This window comes from Heptranchias perlo, unplaced genomic scaffold, assembly GCF_035084215.1.
Source record: "Heptranchias perlo isolate sHepPer1 unplaced genomic scaffold, sHepPer1.hap1 HAP1_SCAFFOLD_44, whole genome shotgun sequence".
Classification (NCBI taxonomy): Eukaryota; Metazoa; Chordata; class Chondrichthyes; order Hexanchiformes; family Hexanchidae; genus Heptranchias; species Heptranchias perlo.
The window spans coordinates 10,703,775-10,729,141 of NW_027139453.1; the positions used below are offsets into that span (position 1 = coordinate 10,703,775).

Here is a 25,367-nt window from a genome sequence, read left to right on the forward strand (position 1 = left end):
CATTATTATGAAGCCCTGATCTGAAATATAACTCTGGCGAACGCAGCAACATTATTATGAAGCCCTGATCTGAAATATAACTCTGGCGAACGCAGCAACATTATTATGAAGCCCTGATCTGAAATATAACTCTGGTGTAACTCCAGCCCAGAACCTTTCTAGCCTTCAACTAGATTTCCAATGCGCTGGCCGTCGCGCCACTGAGCCAAATGCATTTTCCCTTCTGTTTCACTCTTTTCATGTGAATCTGGGGAGTATCTGATGATGGGCAAACGGTTGTAAATCTCTAAATTCTCTATACTCCATTTTATTAAACACTTTCGTTTATATTTTCACACCAAGCTTATTGCTGTAGTTAGGAGCAGGAAAAATATTTCAGAACAAATCAACTTTTTCTGGCAGTAAATCATTTTCGAAATCACCACTGAGCAGGAAATGCACATTTTTTAAATATCACATACAAATCATGCTTAAAAATGGAGCGCAGTGTGGATACAAATTCGGCAAATAATTATCATCGCGAAAATAATATACAAGCTACACTCGCCCTATGTTAAACAGGAGATGTATTATTTGCGGAGAATATTTGTGCGATGAGTTACTTCACCAGACGGCTGCTTTTATTAATTGTGGATAAACTCCAACATTTATGAGGAGATGCACAGACTGAATATCAGGGGCTCAATTCCATTGGTTCATCAGCAGACTGTAAAATATTTTGCAATTATTGTTAAGGAAACCCGCAATATTCTCCTTCAGCAGTGAGAATACAGATATTAAGACCGAGTGACCCGACTCCTTCGGACTCATTACCCAGAAATGACCGGACCAGAGGGGTTTATAATTTCCCAAAACGGAGACGGGACATCGCAGATTGTCTTAGACGCTGACCTGTGAATTGGACCTTCACCTTGTGTAAAATGGGTTCCTCACTGATAGAAGTAAACCAGTATCAGCTTCGAAAACTCAGCGGGTTTAGATACTGAGTGACGTTCCCGATAACCATTCAAATTCTCAGTCAGAGGCTGTTTTGGGTTTGACAAACTGTGGAACAGAAAAACTTGGGATGATATCAAATGTTATAAATTATCTCTTTTAGTTTCAGATTTAGAGTTTCTCTTTGTTTGTTACTGACAGGAGCGGCTGTAACGGAGCCGACTGACTGAGTAACAAGCTGCACTCAGTCACTGGCCTGTGCTCCAAGCCAGCTCGTTGGACCTGCTCATTTCAGCTCATCTCATTCTCAGCTACCGGGAAAGTTACTGAAAGAGAAGATGTGAATAACAGTTGGAAAAAAAAAACAATGCTGTCTACTTTGGGAGTCTGAGCTCTCCAACATACAGCAGTTTAGGAACACGATGAGTTTGATGTTCAGAGATAACACAGCACAGTATCAGTCGTGCAAGCTCCATCCACTTAGAATCATAGAATCCCAGATAGGTAACAGCACGGAAGGAGGCCATTCGGTTCATCGAGGTCTGCGCCAGTTCTATTCAAGAGCAATCAAGCCAGTCCCACTCCCCCGCCCTATCCCCGTCACCCTGTAAATTCTTTCCATTCAACTACTTGTCCATTTCCCTTTTGAAGGCCATGATTAAATCTGTCTCCACCACTCCGGCGAGCAGTGCCTTCCACATCCTAACCACTCGCTGTGTCAGAATTTTTTTTTACTCATGGCGCCTTTGGTTCTTTTGCCAATCACCTCTATGTCCTCTGGCCCTTGACCCTTCCGCCAATGGGAACAGCTTCTCTCAATCTACTCTGTCTGGATGCGTCATGATTTTGAAGAAGGTAGACGATTTTGAAGAATGACTTGGTAGAAGGATTATAAGGGAGATGAGGAGAATGTGTTTCAGTGGGTGGTGGGGATGTGGAATCACTGCCTGGAAGGTTGGTAGAGACAGTAACCCTCATCGCTTTTAAAAATTACGTGGATATACACTTGTAGTGCCTTAACTTATAAGGCGAAGAACCAAATGCTGGAAAGCGCGATGTGGCTGGATAGCGCTTTTTAGGCCGGCACAGACACGATGGGCCGAATGGGCTCCTTCTGTGTCGTAAATCTCAATCATTTCTATGATTCTATTTTGCTTCTTTTTTCATGTTTTCTCGACACCAACTGTGTTTACTGTTCGTTTACTTGACCGACGGATTTGTCTGTCGCACTCACAGTTGAGCGGAGGACGGTTTTCAAAATTAAAGCCGCAACTATAATGTTAACTATAATGCTATGAAATCAGATGTATTTCTGTCCTTTCCCAGATAAATGTGTACTTTAGCGAGCGATCACAAGCCCGTTGATTTGTCTTTCTCACACACTGCAATCTTGTGTTTGTGCAGAGGGTGATATTTGAAGTCCGCTCTTCCCATTGTATTGTGGACAGAGTTTGTTATTCAGACTCAGAGGGTGATATTTGACGTCCGCTCTTCCCATTATATTGTGGACAGAGTTTGTTATTCAGACTCTGGGTCCAGAACAGCACCACGTTTCAAATATTTTAGTAAAACCCGAGTGCGGTGAGATGAAGCAGAGGAGATGAAATTTGTTGAAATTAAAAGTGTCGATATTAGTTTCATCAGGGGGACCAGAGAGGTTTTCCCAGTTAAGGGCCTGGCACCTTAAGATTCTTTCCAGCAGAGTGAGATAGTTGATCACAGTGACTCGACTGTACATGTTTCCTCATGGCGCAATAGGTCAATCTGCAACCAATACATGACAGTCGAGTGCTGGAATTTTAACAAGGTTGTGAATTCGAGTCTCTGCTAGCATACATACTGCTTCTGTTTGTGAACATTTCGAACGAAGTTAAAGCTATATCTTTATTGTTCACAAATCCATCTATTATTAGCATTGCCCGGTGGCCATTTAGATTCGTCTGACCTACCGTGTTACGACAGTCGATGAGAGTTTTAAATACAAGTTTAGAATTACTTGCTTGTAGGAGTAAGACTCGTTGACAATGCATTTAGGGCAAACGAGATTATTTGTAAACTCATGGGTTACTTGTCGGTGTTTCTACATCATGTTCGACACAAACACGGATTCTCCTCGATATCTTGCTGAGAATTTTGAAACAGGGGCTCTCACACGTGTTCGGAGTCCGCGAGAGAAAATTCAGAGGAACTTCAAATGCGCTCTGAAAAATGTTGTAAATTGGAAGTGTCAGACTGAGAATCTCACTGATAAATAAATGAACTCAAAGCTCCCGCACTTGAATGGGCTTGAAATCATCAACCGTTTCGGTTCATAACCGAACGCGCCACAATATAATGTTCAATTCACGAAATCACAGCGACCAGCGACCAGATTGTATTTTTATGGGATTTAGATCACTATTTTGGTTAAGTGGGTGTATTACATATAATTTACAGCACAGAAACAGGTCATCCGGCCAAACTTGTCCATGCCGTTGATATGCTGCACATGAGTCAGACTGCAAGTGTGTCGAAATTGAGAAACTCTAGGCTTTCGGAGGTTCAAGATTTGTTATCATTTTATTTAAAGGTCAGAATTTCCTCAAGCAGACGTTGGAATAGAAGTAAATAGAATAATTTTAAAAAGCAACAACACAGGAACAGAGTTGGGATCAGACTAGCTGTGGTTCAGTGTTAGAACTCCCGTCTCTGATTCAGAAGCCCGCTGGTGGAATCAAGCACACTCAAGAGGTAGCCATAATCAAACTATACTTTATCAATTCTTCATCAGCAGGGATCGAGACAGCTGTGACTTTCTCTTCTCTACCCGTCTTCTAAAGCAGTTAATGAGCTGTTAGTACGGTAATCTATCAGGGCAACAGGCAGCAGAAGAGTTTCTGCATTAGTTCTGCGTGTGGCCCGAGATTTGGTCAATGGTTCAGCAAAGTCAGCGAGAAGACATGGAGGCAGCCCGTAATGTAACAACCGCCAGCAAAGCTCGCATCGGGATGCAAGTTCCCTCTCGCCCTCTCCTACATTTTCACAATACGGTGGGGTATAAGCTTCGCACCCAAGAGCTTGTTAAAGGTCACTGCGGATATTTAACAAAGCGCATCTGGTTTAATCACTTGTGTGTGGGAAAGATCATTGAGAATTATTTCGTCATTGGAACAACAGCACTTGGATTTTACAGACTGATGGCATAATGCGGTTGTCAATGCCGGGGTTTAGGTTTTCAGTCTGTATTCAATGGGACAGTGGAGCCGCTGATGATCAGGAGAGCGCACTCTGACTCTACTGTGTTAAAAGGAACAGTGGATCAGTGGCATTTTGTTATTCATTCTTGGGATGTGGCTTCGCTGGCACGGCACTTTTTCAATGAAACAAGAAAACATACAATAAAAATATAGACACGAAAAAGGATAAAGCCATGTGTGGCCTAACGCATAAAACATCTGATTTCGATATTAACCTTGATGTATTGCACGTTCGAGCCAGGTATGGTTGTTTCACACAGTGGGTGAGAACGGGTAGTTACATGGTCCAGGACAGTTTGACAGCTGATCGTTTGGAACAGTTCCTGACCTGATGTACCGGAAATGCTCAAATTCCTTTTGTTCACATCAGCTGACTGTACATTTCCATCATTGAGTATCTGGGTGCACGGGCAGGAAAACTGCAAAAGTGGTTTCCGTGCAGATTGCTTCTGCGTGTATGCCCATGAGTATAGAAAATTAAGGGATGATCTAATTGAGGTGTTTTTGATGATTGAAGGAGTTGATACGTTGATAGAGAGAAACTATTTCCTCTGGTGGGGAAGTCCAGAACAAGATGGAACAACCGAAAATTAGAGCTGGGCCGTTAAGTGGTGATTGAGATTTTCTCGCTGCTCCATTCAACAACATCACTTCTGTTGGACACAATCCTCCTCCTCCATTTGTCTTTGGAGTGTGACACTTCCGACAATGCAGCACACCCGCAGGGCTGCACTGAAGTGTCAGCTTAGATTATCTGCTGGAATCTCTGGATTGCGGTTGGACAAAATAACCGTCTGGCTCAGAATCGAGAATTCAACCGCTGAGCCAAGGCTGACAGTTTAAAGGTATAAATGTTAAAAGGAGCGAACGGGAGAACAGGACTAAAATAGATAGCGGATTGGGAGAAACACACCGGCGGAGATTTGTTGACCAAAGTGACCTGTAACACCCAATGATCCCACCTGTCTTTATAAAGAAAGGGGGCTTTGAAGATCATAATACTGAACAGGACATGACCAGCCTGAAAGTGGAACTGGCCCAATTTAATCGGGTGGATTGAAGGTAAATTCAACGGGACCAGCTGTGGGGCCGGCGAAATAACAGATGGATAAAGAACAGGTTAAAGGCTGAATGGGTCACATCACTGACAGAGGTTCCAGGGATAAACAGGGAGGTTGTAACAAAATAAGATTAAATAAAAAGATATAAACACTGGGGTGGCATTTTCAGGAGCGAAATGTGCACACAGATTGATAAAGTTTCAGTAAGATATGAGTGAGGTACAACTTAAACATTCTCCCAGTAGGAGGCAACTGGGTATTGCAAACCAAGAGATCCGTGAATGAACTAAGAGAACTGAGCTCATAGCATGTTAAAAAGGGACACGTGATCAATGATACTGGGTGACAATATGGAACAAAATGCGAGTTATGAAAAGAACAGCATTCAAAGTATTTGTTTGGAGACAAAAAGAGAAGTGATCAACTTAATGGAACGCAGCAAGCGTTATTAGGGGCATTTAAGAAATAAAATGATAATGAATCTAAGAGAGGGCGTGTTTAGAGTGTAAAGCAACATCAGAGCGTTTATAACGTGAGGGGGAACTGGGACTCTAGCACAGGCGCGATGTTGGCAGATGTTGGCAGATCCTCCTTGAGCTCTCACACAGACGCAGAAGGTTAACTGGTGATTTGATTGAGGTTTCTTCGGATTTTGAAAGGAATTGATGCAGTAGATCGAGAGAAACATTTTTCGCTTGTGAAGGGTCTATGACCAGGGGGCATAACCTTAGAATCAGAGTCAGGTCATTCAGTAGAGAAGTTTGGAAAGGGGTGGTCGAAGTGTGGAACTATCTCACACTAAAAGCAATAGTTACTCGCTTAATCAATAACTTTAAACCTGAGATCGATAGATTTTGGCAGCAATGGGTATTAAGGGATATGGAGCCAAGGCGGGTAAATGGAGTTAGGGGATAGATCAGCCCTGATCTCATTGAATGGCGGAACAGGCTCGAGAGACTGAATGACCTGTTCCTGTTCCTATGTTCCTATGTATAGAACATGCGGTCTTTGTCACATATTTCCAAGCGTTGTGTTTGTGAAACGTCGGGAAGCTGAGCCCGCCTGCTGGGACCCGCTAAACCAATCGAGGAGCACAGGATGGGATATGAGACGGAATACAGTTCTAATGCTGGGAATTCTGCCGCTATTGTCCTCGTTTAACTAATTTAAATATTAATTTGAGAGGATATTTCACTCCATTCTTCAGCTCCTCTCTGAATTTAGTCTGGGTCACTGCATAAATAAACGTGTTTGTGCAGCAGCTCAAAAGCAGGAGCATGTAGCTGGTTTGATCTGCGATAAACATCGGGTCATTGAAACCTGTGGAATAATAACGGTTTGTAATTTGCATTGATAGGGAAAATAAAACATACGTCATCCATAGCAGTATGAAATTGGCGGATATCGCAAACAGTAAGATGATGGATTTTCTTCGGTTCTCCATCTCCGGATCATTGTGATTCGCATCACATTTGCTGCCCCTGAGCCTCCTGCGGACTCTACTGGCAGCCAGAATGTTTCCGACAGTCACAGAATTGAGCAGCAATATCAGGAATACTGGGAGCAGTGGAGTGAAACAGCGGTGAATCCATGCAAATGCGACCCATGCAGCTGAAGTATAACAATCTGGTTTTACACGACAGATCCAGTGTACGTTGTCCAATATAAAGTAAGGTTCAAATGCAAAGTACCAGGGGATATTTTTCAAACAGAACAGCGGGCACAAAGTTCCTATAATCACGGCTGCAGTTTTCTCTGTGCAATATTTAGTCCTCAGCTTCTGGTAACAAATGGTTATAAAACGATCAAAAGTGAAAGCGACTGTTAACCAGACAGAAATGTCTGAGAGAGCATGGTTAAGGGCAGTTTGGAAAGAGCACACAGGGGTGAGGAACAGGAAGTTATTCGGGAAATAATACTCCTTAATCCGAAACAGTACCACGTCATTGATAATGACCAATAGATCCGCCACTGCCATGGCCACCAGGTAGCGGGTTACACATTTAGAGAGACCGCACTTTCCTCGGGACAGGATTACAATTGTCATCACGTTAGCTGTAAAAAGGAAACAAACAGAAACAGGGAATCACGCTTCAGGTTACAGCTAAAAATTCAGCTTCACAGTATCTTGTGTGAAACATACAGCTTATGAGAGTACATTAGAGTGGTGAGTAAATAAGTACAAATAAATAATCCCAGTAAAGAGGAAGGAATGAATCAAAGACATTCTCTGTGAATTTGCTCGGAACTGCACCCTCTCTGACGCCGTAAGTTCGCCAGAGGAGCAGTGTAAACCCAGCGCAGCACCAAGGATTGTTAATGCCATTGATGAACATTTGCCAAAAACAAAGCGAGATAATATGTTATATATAATTACAATCAGTTGTAAGTCAGAAGGGCAAATGAAATAATGGAAAGAAAACGTAAGAATATAGATTGCAAGTAAGTAATAAATCGTCAACTATAAATTGGGAGATAATTAATCAGTGCGGAGCAGTGAAAATTATGCCAGCTCAAAATGCGGTCAATGCAAAATGGGGACCCCGAAGGGTGATCTCAACTGGCTGGGTTTGGACCCGTGAGCAGGAGAGGGGAGTGGACCAGGTGGTGGTCGGAAATAGTTCGGAGTTGTCAGATTTTATTCCCAGACTGGAGGTCGTGACAACAGATTGCAGCAAAACTCTGCTGTCAAACATCATCATACAAGGGAACTTGGCAGGTTTGAACTCGACCAAGTTGCAGCAATTTCGTTTCACAAACCCCAGCTGAACCGTTCACATGGTCAAAACACTTTCCATCGCTGCAAAACCCATGTCTGTCATCGACAACTTCCACAGTCCAACACCATCTGGGGAAACTCCAACAATGTCCGCAAGGGGCAAAGGGTTAGTAATGAGCAGCAACGGACAACTTTATCTTGTTCTATTATGCCTAAAAAACAAATGTACCTCCCAAGTACAGGATGCAACAAGGGACACAATCCGACCTCAAAGGGAAATGATGGCAGCGATCCCGAGATCGAATAATAGACCAGTGCAAGTGACAATAGAGGCTGTCGTTCAACCCGGTCCCCGGATTACAGTACAGACCAGTGCAATTGATAATAGAGTCTCTCGTTCTACCAGGTCCACGGATCGCAGAACAGACCAGTGAAAGTGACAATAGAGGCTGTATTTCCACCAAGAGAAACAAAGTACCTGCCGAGATTCAACTTCAGAAAGATTGTCTGTGACATTCATACCTCTGAATTGAATCCATCTGTAATATCACTCCGACAAAAAAGCGTTATGAAGAATTTGTCTCCATCGTCTGGAATGAAGTAATTGAGGAAATTGTAGCTGCGTTCGTAAATAGTCTTCAAAATCTCATTATTCATTAATTGTGCTGTTGGATTGGAAAATTACAATGGACTCTCCAATATTTGAGAAGGGTGGGAGATAGAAACTATATAACGATATACCTGCCGCTCTAAAGTCAGTTGTGGGAAAATTACCAGAATCTGTTAATAGGGACAGAGTGACTGAGCACTTGGACAAATTTGAGCCACGTGCTAGTGAAGAGAAACACAGGGTAATTCGGCACCAACGCGTGGTGAAGACTCTGGGGTCGGGACTCAGGCTTTCGTTTCCTCAAACAATGGCACTCCAACGACATAGGTAGGAATAAGAAAGAGGTTCTGCTGAGGGAGTTTGAGCTGCTATAGACTGAATTATAAAGCAGAACTACAAAGGTGATAATCTCTGGATTATGAAATGAGCCAGGAACAAATTGGCACAGAGTAAATCAGATCAGAGAGAAGAATGCGTGGCTCAAAGATTGGTGTGGGAGAAGTGGGTTTAGGTTCCTGGAGCACTGGCACCAATACTGGGGAAAGAGGGAGCTGTTCCGTTAGGACGGGCTTCACCTGAACCAAGCTGGGACCAATGTTCTGGCAAACCGAATAACTAGGGCGGTAGAGAAGGCTTTAAACTAAATAGAGTGGCGGAGGGCTCAGGTGGGATGACGTTTAGATTAATAGAAAGAAAAGAAAAGGAAGTAGTACAGGAAAGCGATGTGGGTAAAGATAAACAGAGTGTGTCAGGAAGGGACAGAGCATACAAACATAAGAGTGCACTAGCAAATGGGGCCTGGGTAGGAAAGAATTGTAAAAAGACAAATTTAAAGTTTCTTTATCTGAATGCATGCAGCATTCGTAATAAGATCGAAGAATTGACGGCACAAATAGAAACAAATGGGTATGATCTCGTGGTCATTATAGCGACGTGGTTGCAAGGTGACCTCGGTTGGGACCTAAATATTCAGGGTTATTTAACATTTAGGAAGGATAGGAAAAAAGGTAAAGGTGGTGGGCAAGCTCTGTTAATAAAGGATGAAATTGGTATAATATTGAGAAATGATCTTCGCTCAGAAGATCAAGGTTTCGAAACAATTTGGGTGGAGGTAAGAAATTACAAGGGAAAGAAATCACTGATGTGAGAAGTATATAGGCCCGCTAACAATAGCTACACTGCAGGGCACAATACTAATCAGGAACTAAGGGGGGCTTCTAAAAAAATGTAATGCAAAAATCATGGGCGATTTCATGATTCACATAGATTGGACAAATCAAATTGGCAAAATAGCCCTGAGCAGCAGTTGACAGAGTGTATTCGCGACTGGTTCTTGGAACAATACGTCGGGTTACCAATCAGGGAGCAGACCATTTTGGATCTGGCAATGGCTAACGAAACAGGATTAATTAACGATCTCAAAGTGAAAGATCCCTTGGGAAGCAGTGATCACAGCATGATAGAATTTCACATCCAGTTTGAGAGCGAGGATCTTGGGTCTTGCTTTCAACTGGTTAAGTTCAATTTTAAAGTGTACATTTTTAAGTTTCTGTCAGGCTTCAGCAGAGAGAGCTGCTGTAGTAAGTAAATTGGTTAGCTAGATTAAACTGGTACCTGAAGGTGGGGCAGGGCTGACTCATCTGAGTCACAAACTGTAGAAATACAGGGGCATGTCAGTGCGACAGCACGGAGTGCGGCAGGACAGAGTGGCTTGCTGAGCGTTTGGTAAGTGTGGGAGTTCGGTGAAGTGGGGGAAGGAGGTGCTGCTTTGCCTTGCTTTTCCTAACTTTTTCCACAGAGCGGCAGTGGACCTGAGCGTTGAAGACTGAGATTAGGGAATAAAAGCAGCAACAGACCTGCAACAAGAGAAAAGAACTGTGCAACGTCACAGGTGAGACAGGAGAGTCCGAGAGGTGAGCACAGTATAAAAGGAGAGACCGAAAGCGGGAGGAGAGTCTGAGAGTTTAAGGCAAGTCATGGCAGCACAGCTCGCACTCGTGATATGCTCCACCTGCACTATGTGGGAAGTCATGGACACTACCAGTGTCCCTGGCGACCATGTGTGCAGGAAGTGTGTCCAGCTGCAGCTACTGGCTAATCGTATTTCGGAGCTGGAGCTGGGGGTGGATTCACTGTAGAGCATCCGCGATGCTTAAACTATCGTGGATAGCACGTTCAGTGAGGTGGTCACACCGCAGGTAAAGATTTCACAGGCAGAAAGGAAATGGGTGACCACCAGGCAGAGTAAAAGGACTAGGCAGGTAGAGCAGGAGTCCTCTGGGGCCATCTCCCTCTCAAATAGATATTCTGCTTTCGATAATGTTGGGGGAGATGGCTTATCAGGGGAAAGCAGCATGAGCCAAGTTCTGGGCACCACGGGTGGCTCTGCTGCACAGGAGGGGAGGAAGAAGTGTGGCAGGGCTATAGTGATAGGGGATTCAATTGTAAGGGCAACAGAGAGGCGTTTCTGCGGCCGCAAACGTGATTCCAGGAAGGTAAGTTGCCTCCCTGGGTCTAGGGTCAAAGATGTCACGGAGCGGCTGCAGGGCATTCTGGAGGGGGAGGGTGAACAGCCAGTAGTCGTGGTCCATATTGGTACGAACGACATAGGTAAAAAAGGGATGAGGTTCTGCAAGGTGAATTTAATGAGTTAGGAGATAAATTAAAAAGCAGGACTTCAAAGGTAACGATCTCAGGATTACTACCAGTGCCACGTGCTCGTGAGTATAGGAACAGGAGAATAGACAGGATGAATGCGTGGCTGCAGGGACGGTGTAGGAAGGAGGGATTTAGATTCATGGGACATTTGGTCCGGTTCTGGCGAAGTTGGGACCTGTACAAACGGGACGGATAAACCCGAGCAGGAACGGGACCAATATCCTCGCGGGGGTGTTTGCTGGTGCTGTTGGGGAAGGTTTAAACTCGAGTGGCAGGGGGATGGTAACCTGAGCGGGGAGTCAGAAGGGAATAAAGTTGAGAGCAGCAAGAGAGGGGAAGATCCAGGGGAAATTTACAATACAAATAGTACAAACAGTTGTTCAAGAACAAGTGAAAGGGAAAAGCCGTAGAGCAGCAGAAAGAAAGTGCACTTGAAGCACGAGAGATAAAATAAGAACGAGAAGGCGTAAGGCAGCAAAGCTGAAGGTCAGGCTCGGGTGTGTGGCCCAACTAAGAGTTCTATTTACAAATGCACGGAGTATAAGGAATAAATTAAATGAACTACAGGTTCAAATTCAAATTGGAGGGTATGACATGATAGATATTACTGAGACTTGGCTGCAGGATGGTCAGGATTGGGAACTAATTATACCAGGTTATAAGGTCTACATGAGAGATAGGGTAAATGGATGATGGGGAGGAGTAGCCTTAATGATTAGAGATGAAATCACTTCAATGATAAAGGGGGATATAACGAGAGGTAAGCAGCCAACAGAGACCTTATGGGTTGAATGGAGAAATGGGATAGGATCTAAGACTATAGTTGCAGTTGTATACAGGAGCTCTGGCAGCAGCTCTGAAGTGCTAGATTGTATAAATGCAGAGATTCGACAAGCGTGTAAGAAAGGCATAGTGGTCTTAATGGGGGACTTCATCCTTCACATAGATTGGGAAAAGCAGACTAGCAACTGTCAGAAAGGTAGTGAATTTCTTGAGAGTGTCCGGGATAGTTTTCAACAGCAGTATGCCCTGAAGGCAACAAGGGGGCAAGCCATATTCGATTTAGTAATGAGTAATGAACCAGATTTACTTAACGGCTTAACTGTGCGTGAACATCTATCCAATAGTGATCATGACATGATCGAGTTCAATGTAGTGTTTGAAAGGGAAAAAGTGAGTCAGCTGCTAAGATTCTAGACTTGGGCAAGGCCGACATCAATGGGATGAGACAGAGACTGTCCACAGCAAACTGGGCAAATCTGTTCATGGGTAAAACGTCTGATGATCAGTGGGAAATGTTTAAAGAAACATTTGACGTGATACATAATTGGTTTATACCCCTGAGGTGAAAGAACTCTACTTGCCAAAAAAAACCGCCATGGACAACAAAAGAGGTAAGCGAGAGTATAAGGCATAAGGAAAGTGCATACAAAAAGACATAAAATGGTGCAGATCTTGGCGAATGGGACAGATACCAAGATCAACAAAGGGTCACAAAGCAGATAGTAAGGGCTGCAAAAAGAAAGTATGACATGAAACTTGCAAGGCATATCAAAAGCAATACGAAGAACGTTAATAGTTATATTAGGAATAAGAGGGTGGTCAGGAGCAGTGTTGGCCCCTTGAAAACTGAAAGTGGGGATATTGTCATTGACAATGGGGAAATGGCGGGCATGTTGAACAATTACTTTGCGTCGATATTCACAGTTGAAAAAGAGGATAGCATGCCGGAAATCCCAAGAAAACTGATATTGAATCGGGGACAGGAACTCGATAAAATTAACATAAGTAAAGCAACAATAATGAAGAAAATAAAAACACTAAAGAGTGACATTAGTGGAGTCCCACAGGCATCTGCCTTGTGGCCTTAATTATTCACAATATTTATTAACGACTTAGATGAAGGCATAGAAAGTCTCATATCTAAATTTGCCGATGACACAAAGATTGGTGGCATTGTAATCAGTGTAGATGAAAACATAAAATTACAAAGTGATATTGATAGATTAGGTGAATGGGCAAAACTGTGGCAAATGGAATTCAGTGCAGACAAATGCGAGGTCATCCACTTTGGATCCAAAAAGGATAGAACAGGGTACTTTCTAAATGGTAAAAAGTGAAAAAAACAGTGGATGTCCAAAGGGACTTCGGGGTTCAGGTACATAGATCATTGAAGTGACATGAACAGGTGCAGAAAATAATCAAGAAGGCAAATGGAATGTTGGCCTTTATATCTGAAGGACTGGAGTACAAGAGGGCAGAAGTTATGCTGCAGCTATAAAAAAAACCCTGGTTAGACCGCATCTGGATTACTGTGAGCAGTTCTGGGAACCGCACCTTCGGAAGGACACATTGGCCTTGGAGGGAGTGCAGCGTAGGTTTACTAGAATGATACCCGGACTTCAAGGGTTAAGTTACGAGGAGGGATGACACAAATTTGGGTTGTATTCTCCAGAGTTTCGAAGGTTAAGGGGTGATCTGATCGAAGTTTATAAGATATTAAGGGGAACGGATAGGGTGGATAGAGAGAAACTATTTCCGCTGGTTGGGGATTTTAGGAGTCGGGGGCACTGTCTATAAATTAGAGTCAGACCTTTCAGGAGCGAGATTAGAAAACATTTCTGCACAGAAAGTCTTGTAGAAGTTTGGAACTCACTTTCGAAAACGGCAATTGATACTATCTCAATTGCTAAATTTAAATCTGATATAGATAGCTTTTTGTCAAACAAATGTATTAAGGGATATGGGCCAAAGGCAGGTATATGGTGTTCGATCACGGATCAGCCATGATCTTATCAAATGGCGGAGCAGGCACGAGGGGCTGAATGGCCTACTCGTGTTCCGATGTTCCTTTGTTCCTATGTCTGAAACTATTGTATTGAACTTAAAGAAGGGCAATTATAAAGGAATGAGGGCGGAATTGGCTGAAGTGGATTGGGTAAATAGATTTGATGGTATGATGGTGGAAAAGCAGTGGCAAACATTTAAAAAATATACTTTGTGACTCGCAACAAAAATATATCCCTGTTAGGACGAAAGACTCCACAAAAATGGTGAACCAACCAAGGCTAACTAAGGAAGTTATAGATGGTATCAGTTTAAAAGAAAAAGCATACAGCATGGCAAAGATTACTGGTAAGCCAGAAGATTGGGAAAAGTTTAAAAACCAGCAAAGGATGACAAAAGGAATAATAAAGAGGGAGAAAATAAATTATGAGAGTAAACTATCAAGACATAAAAACTGACAGTAAAAGCTTCCACAAGTAAATAAAAGGAAGAGGGTAGCTAAAGCAAACATTGGTCCCTTCGAGGATGAGACTGGCGAAAAAATAACGGAAAACAAGCAAATGGCAGAGGAATTGAACAGAAATGTTGCATCTGTTTTCACATTAGAAGACACTGATATTATAACAATAGTAGTTGAAAATCAAGGGGCAAAGGAGAGGGAGGAACTAAAAACAATCACTATCACTGGAGAAAAAGTATTAGGTAAACTAATGGGTCTAAAGGCTGACAAGTCCGCTCGACTTGATGGCTTGTATCCGATGATATTAAAGGAAGTGGCTACAGAGATAGTGGATGCATTGGTTGTAATCTTCCAGAATTCAGGAGATTCTGGAAAGATCACAGCGGATTGGAAAACCGCAAACGTAACACCCCTATTTAAGAAGGGAAGGGAGTGAGACAGAAAATGGTAACGAAGGACCAGTTAGCCTGACATCTGTAATTGAGAAAATGCTAGAATCCATTATTAAGGAAGTAGTAGCAGGACTTTTGGAGACTCATAATACAATCAAGAAGAGTCAACATGGTTTTATGAAGGGGAAATCGTGCCTGACAAATTTATTAGAGTTCCTTGAGGAAGTAACGGGCAGGGTGGATAAAGTGCAAGTAATGGATGCAGTGTATTTGGATTTCCAAAAGGCATTCGATAAGGTGCGATATAAAAGATTGCTGCACAAGATAAGAGCTCATGGTGTTGGAGGTAATATATTGGCATCGATAGAGGATTGGCTAACTAACAGAAAACAAAGAGTCGGGATCAAAAGGGTCATTTTGAAAATGTCAATCTGTACCTTTTGGGGTGTCGCAGGGCTCAGTGCTGGGGCCTTAACTATTTGCAAAATATATCAATGACTAGGATGAAGGAACAGAGTGTCTTGTAGGGAAATTTGCTGATGATACAAAGATAGTTGTAAAATCAAGTTGCGATGAGAACACAAAGTGTCTGCAAAGGGATATTGACAGGTTAAGTGAATGGGCAAAAAATTGGCAGATGGAATATAATGTCGGAAAACGTGAAGTCATCCACTTTGGGAGGAAAAGTAAACAAGCAAAATATTATTTGAATGGAGAAATCCTACAAAATGCTGCGCTACAGAGGGTTCTGTGTGTCCTCGTCCATGAAACAGAAAAAATCAACATACACGTGCAGCAGGTAATCCGGAAGGCAAACGGAATATTGGCCTTTATTTCGAGGGGGATGGAGTGTAAAAGCAGGGAGATCATGCTACAACTGTACAGGGTGCTGGTGAGATAACACCTGGAGTAGTGCGAACAGTTCTGGTGCCCTTATTTAAGGAAGGACATACTTACATTGGAGGCAGTTCAGAGAAGGTTCACTAGGTTGATTCGGGATTTGGAAGCGTTGTCCTATGAGGAAAGATTGAACAGGTGGGGTGTGAACTCATTAGGGTTTAGAAGAATGAGAGGAGATCTTATTGAAACCTACAAGTTTCTGAGGGGACTCGAAAGGGTAGATGTTGAGAGGATGTTACCCCTCATGGGGGAATCTAAAACTAGGGGGCATAGTCTCAGAATAAGGGGTCGCCCGTTTAAGACGGAAATGAGCAGTGATTTCTTCTCCCCGAGGGTCGTGAATCTTTGGAATTTTTTACCCCAAAAAGCTGTGAAGGCCGAGTCATTGAACCTATTCAAGGCTGAGTGAGACAAATTTTTGATCAGCAAGGGATTCAAAGGATATGGACAATAGGAAGGAAAGTGGAGTTGAGGTAAAAATCAGATCAGCCATGATCTGATAGAATGGCGGAGCATGGTCGAGGGGACGAATGGTCTACTCCTGATCCTATCTCTTATGGTCTTATGGTCTTGTGGTCTTTTGCAATTGGGGGAGCCTTTACAAACCGGATGGCCTCTACCTGTACAACTGTGGTGGGAGGTGGTTGGGGTGAGAGGTGTTGGCAGGCAAGATAGCTGGAATGATGGGGGAGGGTTTAACCTGGATGCGGGGGCGTTTGCGGTCAGTGTAAGAGAACACCAGTTAAATTGGAGCAACTTTTATGTGTACCAGTGAAAACACAAATCAAAGCTTAATGAGTCTAATTCCAATAGTGGGAGGTCAACAAACCAAAATTATTGATAAAGTAAATGGGAAAGACAAAAATCAGAAAGCTAAAAAAGCTGCGCTTGCATTAATAGAAGAAGTCTGATAACTAAGATGGGTGATCTGGAAGGTATTGCAGCGGTTCATAGATTGGACATTAGTTTCATTACAGAGACATGGTGGAATGATTCCAATCAATGGTATACCTATCTGGTAGGGTGTAAATTGTTTAGAGTAGACCGTGTCAAGAGAGAGGGCGATGGTGTTGCAGCATATGTAAACTCCAGTATTGAGGCACAAGTCAGAGAGGATATATAAAAGGAAAGTGCTCCTCTACTTTTCCGAGTTGCTCACCATTTAGAATATCCCCCGATTTATCTTTCTTAGTTCCAACATGGATGACCTCACACTTGCCCACATTAATCTCCACCTGCCATAATTTTGCAGCGCGTTTCCCGCCTAATATCCTTCTCTGCTCAACCGACAAGTTCTGTGAGCGGAGCGTCGGTGGAATAGCGCCACCCGGTGGGAGGGTATCAAACTGATCACCAAGCCAGTTGAATCGCAGAATGTCCGTGCCGTGGACAAGGTGAAACCCGAACTCAGGCCAGCCAAGATGACTTTAAAACTTGCTCAATTACGGAGCTGTAGTTGTCGAACTTTCAGCTGCTTACCTCACAGTGAAACGTCGTGTAATTATATTGAAACTGGTAAGAATATTGATAAATATGAGGCGGTCGTAATGGATGGTCAGAAATATCGGTGGCATATTCAATGGAATGGATTGTCCTCGGTCTCAGTGCGAGCACCCCATACCAATCAATGTGTACACACATGGCCGCCTGAATTGCCTGAGATGCAAAGATGTAGATGAAAGATTCAGTTCAGTCCTCTCCACTGATCAACTTGAGCAGTTTTTATTGATTTACTCGGGGAGAGAATTCCAAAGATCCACTGCCCTCTGAATGAAGAAATTCCTACTCATTTCAGTCATAAATGGCCGTCCGCTTATTCTGTAAGTATGCCCCCTAGTTCTAGGCTGTCTAGCCAGGAGAATCAACTTCTCAGCATCTACCCTGTCAAGCGCCCTCAGAATATTATGTGTTTCAATGAGATCACCTCTCATGCTTCTAATCTACAGAGAGTACAGCCCCATTCAACTCAATCTCTCCTCAGCGGAACATCTCTCATCGCAGGAATCAATGAAGTGAAAATTCTGGCACCGCCTCCAAGAATATCCTTCCTCAGCTATGGAGACCAAAACTGTACACATTGCTCCAGGTGAAGACTCACTAAAGCCCTGCACAACTTCAGTAAGATTTCCTTACTCTTGTAATCCAACCCCCTTGCAATAAAGGCCAACATGCTTATTGTTTGCTGGACCAACATGTTTATTTTCGAGTTCCTTGTACGAGGACATCCAAATCTCTGTGAACACCAACATCTAATAAATTCTCATCATTTAAAAAATAATCTGTTTTTCTATTCTTCCTACCAAAGTGAGTAACCTCACATTTCCCTCCATTGTACTCCTTCTAACACCTTCTTTCCCACTCACTTAACCGGTGTATATCCCTTTGCAGACTTTTTGTATTCTCCTCACAGCTTACATTCCCAACTAGCTTTGCATCATCAGCAGACTTGGATACATTACACTCGGCCCCTTCATCTAAGTCATTAATAGAGATTGTAAATAGCTGAGGCCCAAACACCGACCTTTCGACACCCCACTAGTTACAGCCTGCCAACCTGTAAATGTCCCGTTCATCTCTGCACTCTGTTTTCTGTCCGTTAAGCAATCCTCTATCCATCGAAACACAAACATAGAAACATAGAAAATAGGAGCAAGAGTAGGCCATTCGGCCCTTCGGGCCTGCTCCGCCATTCAAAATGATCATGGCTGATCGTCTAACTCAGTACCCTGCTCCCGCATTTTCCCCATATCCCGTGATCCCTTTAGCATGAAGAAATATACCGATCTCCTTCTTGAATACATCTAATAACTTAGTCTCCACTGCCTTCTGTGGTAGAGAATTCCACAGGTTCACCACACTCTGAGTGAAGCAATTTCACGTCATCCCGGATCTAAGTGGCATACCCCGTATACTGAGACTGTGACCCCTGATTCTGGACTCCCCAGCCATCGGGAACATCCTCCCTACATCTAGTCTGTCTAGTTCTGTTAGAATTTCATTTGTTTCGATGATATCACCTCTCATTATTCTAAACTCTAGTGAATATAGGCCGAGTCGACCCAATCTCTCCTCATACGTCAGTCCTGCCATCCCAGGAATCAGTCTGGTAAACCTTCGTTGCACTCCCTCCATGGCAAGGACATCCGTCCTCAGATAAGGAGACCAAAACTGCACACAATACTCCAGATGTGGTCTCACCAACTCCCTGTATAACAGCAGTAAGACATCCCTGCTCCTGGACTCGAATCCTCCTACTCCCACCAGTGTTTTCTACTCCTTGTTAAATCTTTCTTCCACCCAAACTGATTCTACTTCCTGTTCTTCTGAACCAAGATCCATTCTCTCCACTGTCCTCGTGTCATCCTTTATTATCAGATCGACACCCCTTCATTTGCTACTCTGCTTTCGGAACGTCAAGTTCCATGGAATATTTCATTCCGAACCTTGGTCACCTTGAATCATGTTTCTCCAATGGCGATTAGGTCAAACCATTTTATCTCTATTTTTGCAACTAATTCGTCTCTCTTATTAAGAAGCTCCGTGCATTCAGATAAAGAGCCTTTAATTTTAACTTTTTATCATTTCCTAAACTTTGAACTTATTTTTTGATGCGTTAATGGAACAGCTCCCTCTTTCGATCGTACAGTTGCCAATGTTCAATGAATTGAAACCCTTGTCTCCCACATCACTCTTTGAGCCACGCATTTAACTCTTTGACCTGTTTGTCCCTATTCCAATCTGCACGTGGCTCAGGTAGTATTACAGAGATTATCACCTTTGAGATTCTGTTTGTTAATTCAAACCCTAACTCCTCAAATTGCCTCAGCAGAACCTCATTCTTCTTTCTACCTGTGTCGTTGGCTCCTACATGGACCACGGCAAATGAATCCTCCCCCTCATGCCCTAAGTTATTCTCCAGCCGCGAGGAGATATCCATAACCTTGGCAAACGGTTGGCAACGCATCCCACGGGAATCTCGGTCGCGGCTGCAGAGAACTCTGTCTATCCCCCTGAATATAATATCCCCGACCACTACAACATTCATTTACTCCCCCGACTTGAATGGCCTCCTGTGCCACAGTGCCGTGGTATCTTTGCCCATCCTACCTGCAATCTTTGCTTTCAACCTTAAAGGTAGCAAGTGCCTTGTACCTGTAGGACAAGGTCAAATGCTGTGGCTGCTCCAACATTACATCCAGGGTCCCCATAACAGCCTGACTCGCAATCACACCCTCCTGTTTTTGACCACTGAACGAATCTAAACTACAACCTAATCTAAGGGGTGTGAATGTCTCCTGGATGAAAGTGTCCAGTTAACTCTACGCTTTCCGGATGCATTGCAGTGTCTGCACCTCGGACTTCAGCTGAACAACTTTGAGCTGAATCGCCTTGAACTGTGGACACTTACCACATATGTGGTTGCCTGGGATCTCTCTGATCTCCACAAACTCCCACATGCTGCTTTTCCATTCACTTAACAGAAATACAGTGTTCATAACCTGACAACAGCCCACTGGCTGAATATTGCTCACATTCTCACTTACAGCCGCATCAACTTGAAACATTCAATGTATTTCGTTGGAGAATAAAAACACATTATAACATCAATTAACATATCACACAAGAAAGATGGAGGAAAGGGAGGTCGTGATATTCTCTGAATTTCTGACACTCACCCGAAATCAGCAAAAGAATCACTTCAGGACAAATACAGCAAATGACCAGACCCGCAAGAGCAGCAGTGACACAGTGAGACCCGGATTTAAACGAACAGGAACCGGTTTCTATGATTTACCGGGAACTCGAAGGGTTCCAAGATTAACACAGGAATTAATTTGCACCTCTAAAGGTTTCAGTTACTCTGGAAATGGACATACGATGAATGCAACTCTCATTTCAGAAATTATGGCTCATGGTCCTAGATACGGGATATAAGGACATAGGAACAGGAGGAGATCATTCAGCCCTACGAGCCTGTACCTGCATTGAATTAGATCATGGCGGATTTGTAACCGAACTCCATTTACCGACCTTTGCTCCATATCCACTGATATTCTGACCCAACAATGATCTATCGATCTCAGTGCTCATTTCTAGATTTCCAGAATCCTTACTGTGAAAAAAATGTTACCTTATTTCACTCAAAAATGGCCGAGCTCCAATGTTAAATTTAACCTCTTCTTCAGGACCCCACCATAGTAAATTCTTTCTCTGCATCTACCTCATCGAATCCCTTTACCATTTTAAATAGCGAGATCAGATCATCCTTCAACCATCTAAACTCACGGAAATACAACCACGCTCATGCAACCCGGCTTCATAATTGAAACCTGTCAGCCCCGGTATCATTTTGATGAATCTGTGCTGCATCCCCTCAAAGGCCAATATATCCTTCCCGAGATTCTGTGCCCAAATCTAAAAAGAGTGCTCCAGATCGGGTCTGACCAAAGCTCTGTACAACTGAAGTAGCACTTCCACACTTTTCAATTAAACCCCCTGGCGATAAAAGACAACATTCCATTAACATCGACCCCTACTTTCTGTCTCCTATCTCACAACCAATTACCGACTCATGTCACAATTTAACTCCAATTCTAGACGTCCGCAATTTTGCAAATGTTCTCTTGAGCGAAAACTATCAAAAGCACGGAAATAATTGACATTGTAGCATAACTTGAGAATGTGGAGTTAGGGGTATATAACATTTCACACATTACTGAAGATATTCTCAGATAAAATTACACCAGCTGACAGCACGTTCAATGATTGTAACAGATTGGAGCTTTTGCTGGTCATTACAAGTACATTATGATCCCAATGAAAATATCACAAAAGGAAGGTGGGGGGAAACGCAGATTTGATATTCAATGAAATTTTGACATTGAGAGAGAAACAGTAACACAAATGCTTCAGAATAAACAACAATTTATCGGACACATAACAAGAACATTGATTTATTTAAACCCTGATTCATAAAGTAAGTAATTGTTCTGAATCAAACATCAAACACCACCTGGAGAACAGGAACACGGCGAACGGATATACAATCAATTAAACTTTATTTGTGTCTGAGAATTGATGGTGACTCTGGGTGCGGAACACCGAGCTACAACTGACCCTGTAAGTTGATGTATTCAGAGAAACCCTCATTAATAGAGGCGCGAATTTTCCAGTGGGAGTATTAGGCTGCATTGACATTGAGACTGGTGACAGTCAGAGGGACAGTCAGGCAACTCACTTCACTCTGTTCTTACTGAGCAACATCTTTAAACAGACTTCACAGTTTTATAATCAAACAGCCGAAATATTGATGGTTTATTCCGATCACAGGTGGATGGAGGAAGAGGTGATGAAGGGATATGGGGACAGGGCGGCAAAATGCGATCAGAACAATCTTCTCACTCTAAGGATCTGAGTGATATTAAAGGTGAATTTGTATCGAGCAGCGTTTTGACCGGGCGGACAGACTTGCTAAAAGTGCAGCAGGTGTATCAACCTGCACGTGAGTGATCTAACTGATAAAAGTGTCCGGTTCGTATAAAGGGGCCATAACCCGGCATCTAATCGATGCTATGGGTAAAATACAGGTGGTGGAGGATGAAACGGGTTTCTCAAATCGGGTCAAACCCAGGACAGTTTCATGGAGCGCCGCTCCGCGGTTTCAATCGCTCTATCACTGCATTGGATTCCCAATCTCACCTGTATCGTGACAGAAAGGGGTCTGACATAAACTAGCTGCCTCCCACCGGCAGAGGGCAGCAAAATGCCGGCCCGTTGGTTGAAGAGGTGGCTGATTTCAGGCTGAGAACCGTTCATGGGAGAAGATCAGGGGGAGAATCAGTGTTCTACGTGGAGCACAAACCCACCCTGGGAATGGATTGTGATCACCAGGAATAATATCAACACTTTGGTGGGAAAAGACCGAAAACAGTCTGAAAGTTCTGATTAATGGGATTGAACAAATCCCACTCATGATTGTTCGGATTCACAGTTAGATGTCCAGGTTTAGAACGGATATGAACGAGCGTTCGATCAGCGGATGGAGGGGAGGAGAGGGAGTATGTTATATGTCCAGTTCTTGAACGTATATTACCGAGTGTTAGATGAGGGGAAGGAGCAGAGGAGAAGAAATCTGTTATATGTCCAGGTATTGAACGGATATTGCCGAGTGTTAGATGAGGGGAAGGAGGAGAGGAGAGGGAGTCTTTTGGGACCACGGGAAATAACTTTAAATCTAAATATATCCACTGTATCACAAACTGCAAGGATTCTCAGTTAAAAATGCATCAATTTGAAACTCATTTGATGATCAAAATAAGCTGCAGCTTTTGATGGAGATGAACAATAACATTATACTGTCAATAGAATGATCAGTCAAGGAACAAGATAGAGCGGGAAATACAGTCACTGAATTTCTGCCTTTGATTTAACTTGGAAAAAACACAGTGAAATAAGGACAGTTACCGAGATAAGAGTAGTAATACGGTTAAGTTCTGAATCATACATTTAGGAAATGAATATAATAACTTACCGGGGACTCCAATGGCTGCTATAATCGGATAGTAAATCATTACTGTCTGTATAATTGGCGGTAACACGGTAAATGGATACACGGCGAATGGAACTCTCATTCTGTCAGAGAAGTGATGGTGAATCTTGACGCTGGACACACGGCTCCAACTGACTCTGTGAGATGAGAGATTAAGAGAAAATCATTATTTATAATCGAGGGAAACATCCAGTGGGATCAGGGAACAGCAGCATTGACATTACTTCCAGTCATTTGGACAGACCGCAATTCCCTTCACTGTGATGTTTGTGCTGCACTAATTAATTCCAAAGGATATTGCAAGTATTTTCAAATGGAACAGCCCAACGATTGGTGCAATATTATGTTCATATTTCTATCTAACAATATACAGTAAGCCGGACTCTGACAGCATCACTGCAACACGTTAAACAGAAGGAGGTTCAATTTCCCTCCTGTTTTGTGACACGGTTCACTCCTGTCGATGCACCGACTCAATACCAAGAATTCTCAAACATGCTTCACGGGTTTGCATTGCTCCACGCGATGAAAACACGTGGTATCATATTGTCATATTATGTTTCAGCACTGGAGGAGGCCATTCGGCCCATTGTTCCTTTGCCGGTTCTTTGAAAAAGCTATCCATTTCGTCCCATTCCCCTATTCTTTCCCCGTACATTTCTATATGTTTTCATTTCAAGTATTCATCTAATTCCCCTTTTTATAGTTACGATTGAACCTGCTTCCACCACCCTTTCAAGCACTGCTGTTAAGACCACTAAAACTAGCTGTGTAAAAAAAATATTTCCTCATGACCGTTCATGATTTTGAACACCTTTATGATATCTTCCCTTAGCCTTTTTTGTTCTCAGGAGAAAAACCCCGGCTTCTCCAATCTCTACACATAACTGAAATGCATCATCCCTAGTATCTATTAAATCTCTTCAGAGCCCTCTCTAAAGCATTGACATCTTTCCTAAAGTGTGGTTCCCAGAATTGAAAACAATATTGCAGTTGCGGCATTACGGGAGTTTTCTAATGGTTTGGTATAACTTCCTTAATTTTGAACTTGATGCCTCTAATAATAAAGCTCAGGATCCCCTATGCCTTTTATTAGCCTTCTTAACTTGTCCTGCCACTTTCAAATATTTGTGTATGTGCACATCTAGCTCTCTCTGTTCCTGCACCTCTTTGAAATTGTACCATTTAGTTTTTATTACCTCTCCTCATTCTTCCAACCAAAATATATCCCCTTGCACTTCTCTGTGTTAAATTTAATCTGCCATGAGTCTGCCCATTTCACCAGTCTGTCTATGTCCTCCTGAAGTTTGCTGCTATCCTCCACATTGTTTGCTACATTTCCCTGTCATCTGCAAACTTTAAAATTATAACATCCATACCGATGTCCAGGTCATTAACATATATCAAAAAGAACTGTGGTCCTAATACTGACCACTGGGGAACACCACTGTATTCTTCCCACCAGTCTGAAAAACTAGCGTTCACCACTACTTTCTGCTTTCTGTCTCTTAGCCAATTTTGTATTCACGCTGCAAGTGTCCCATTAATCGCACGGGCTTTAATTTTGGTAATAAGTATATTATGTGTTACTTTATCAAATTCCCTTTGAAAGTCCATTTACACAACAACAATTGCACCAACCTCGTCAACCCTCTCCACTATTTCATGAAAGAACTTAATCAAGTTAGTCAAACACGATTTCCTTCAACAAATCCGTGCTGACTTTATATTATCAACCTTTTCCAAGTGATAATTAAGTTTGTCCCAGATTATTGGCCCTAAATGTTGCCCCATCGCCGACGTTAGGCTGACTGACCTGTAATTGCCTTCTTTTCCCCCTTTGTGATCAGACGTGTGACAGATGTAACGTTTTCCTTTCGTTCCTCAGCCATGCTATCTGCCTCCACAAGAACATCTCCTTTTATTGTCCCTGATCGGTCCCACCCTTCCTTTGACTTCTTATATTTATACAATTATGAGACTTTTGTCTTCCCTTTTATGTGAGCCACTAATCTCATATTCTCTTTACCCCTCTTATTCCCTTTTTTAGATCTCCTCT

General features: G+C 42.9%; 1 protein-coding gene across 1 annotated transcript; it reads right to left on the reverse strand.

The window, feature by feature from the left end:
• Nucleotides 1–6,377: 6,377 nt before the first annotated feature.
• Nucleotides 6,378–19,723, reverse strand: LOC137312954 (probable G-protein coupled receptor 139). The gene is made up of 2 exons (XM_067979315.1): nucleotides 19,609–19,723; nucleotides 6,378–7,288 (listed from the first exon to the last, which is right to left on the reverse strand). Exons 1-2 carry the CDS (start codon nucleotides 19,721–19,723, stop codon nucleotides 6,378–6,380), a joined length of 1,026 nt encoding a protein of 341 aa, XP_067835416.1.
• Nucleotides 19,724–25,367: the final 5,644 nt, after the last annotated feature.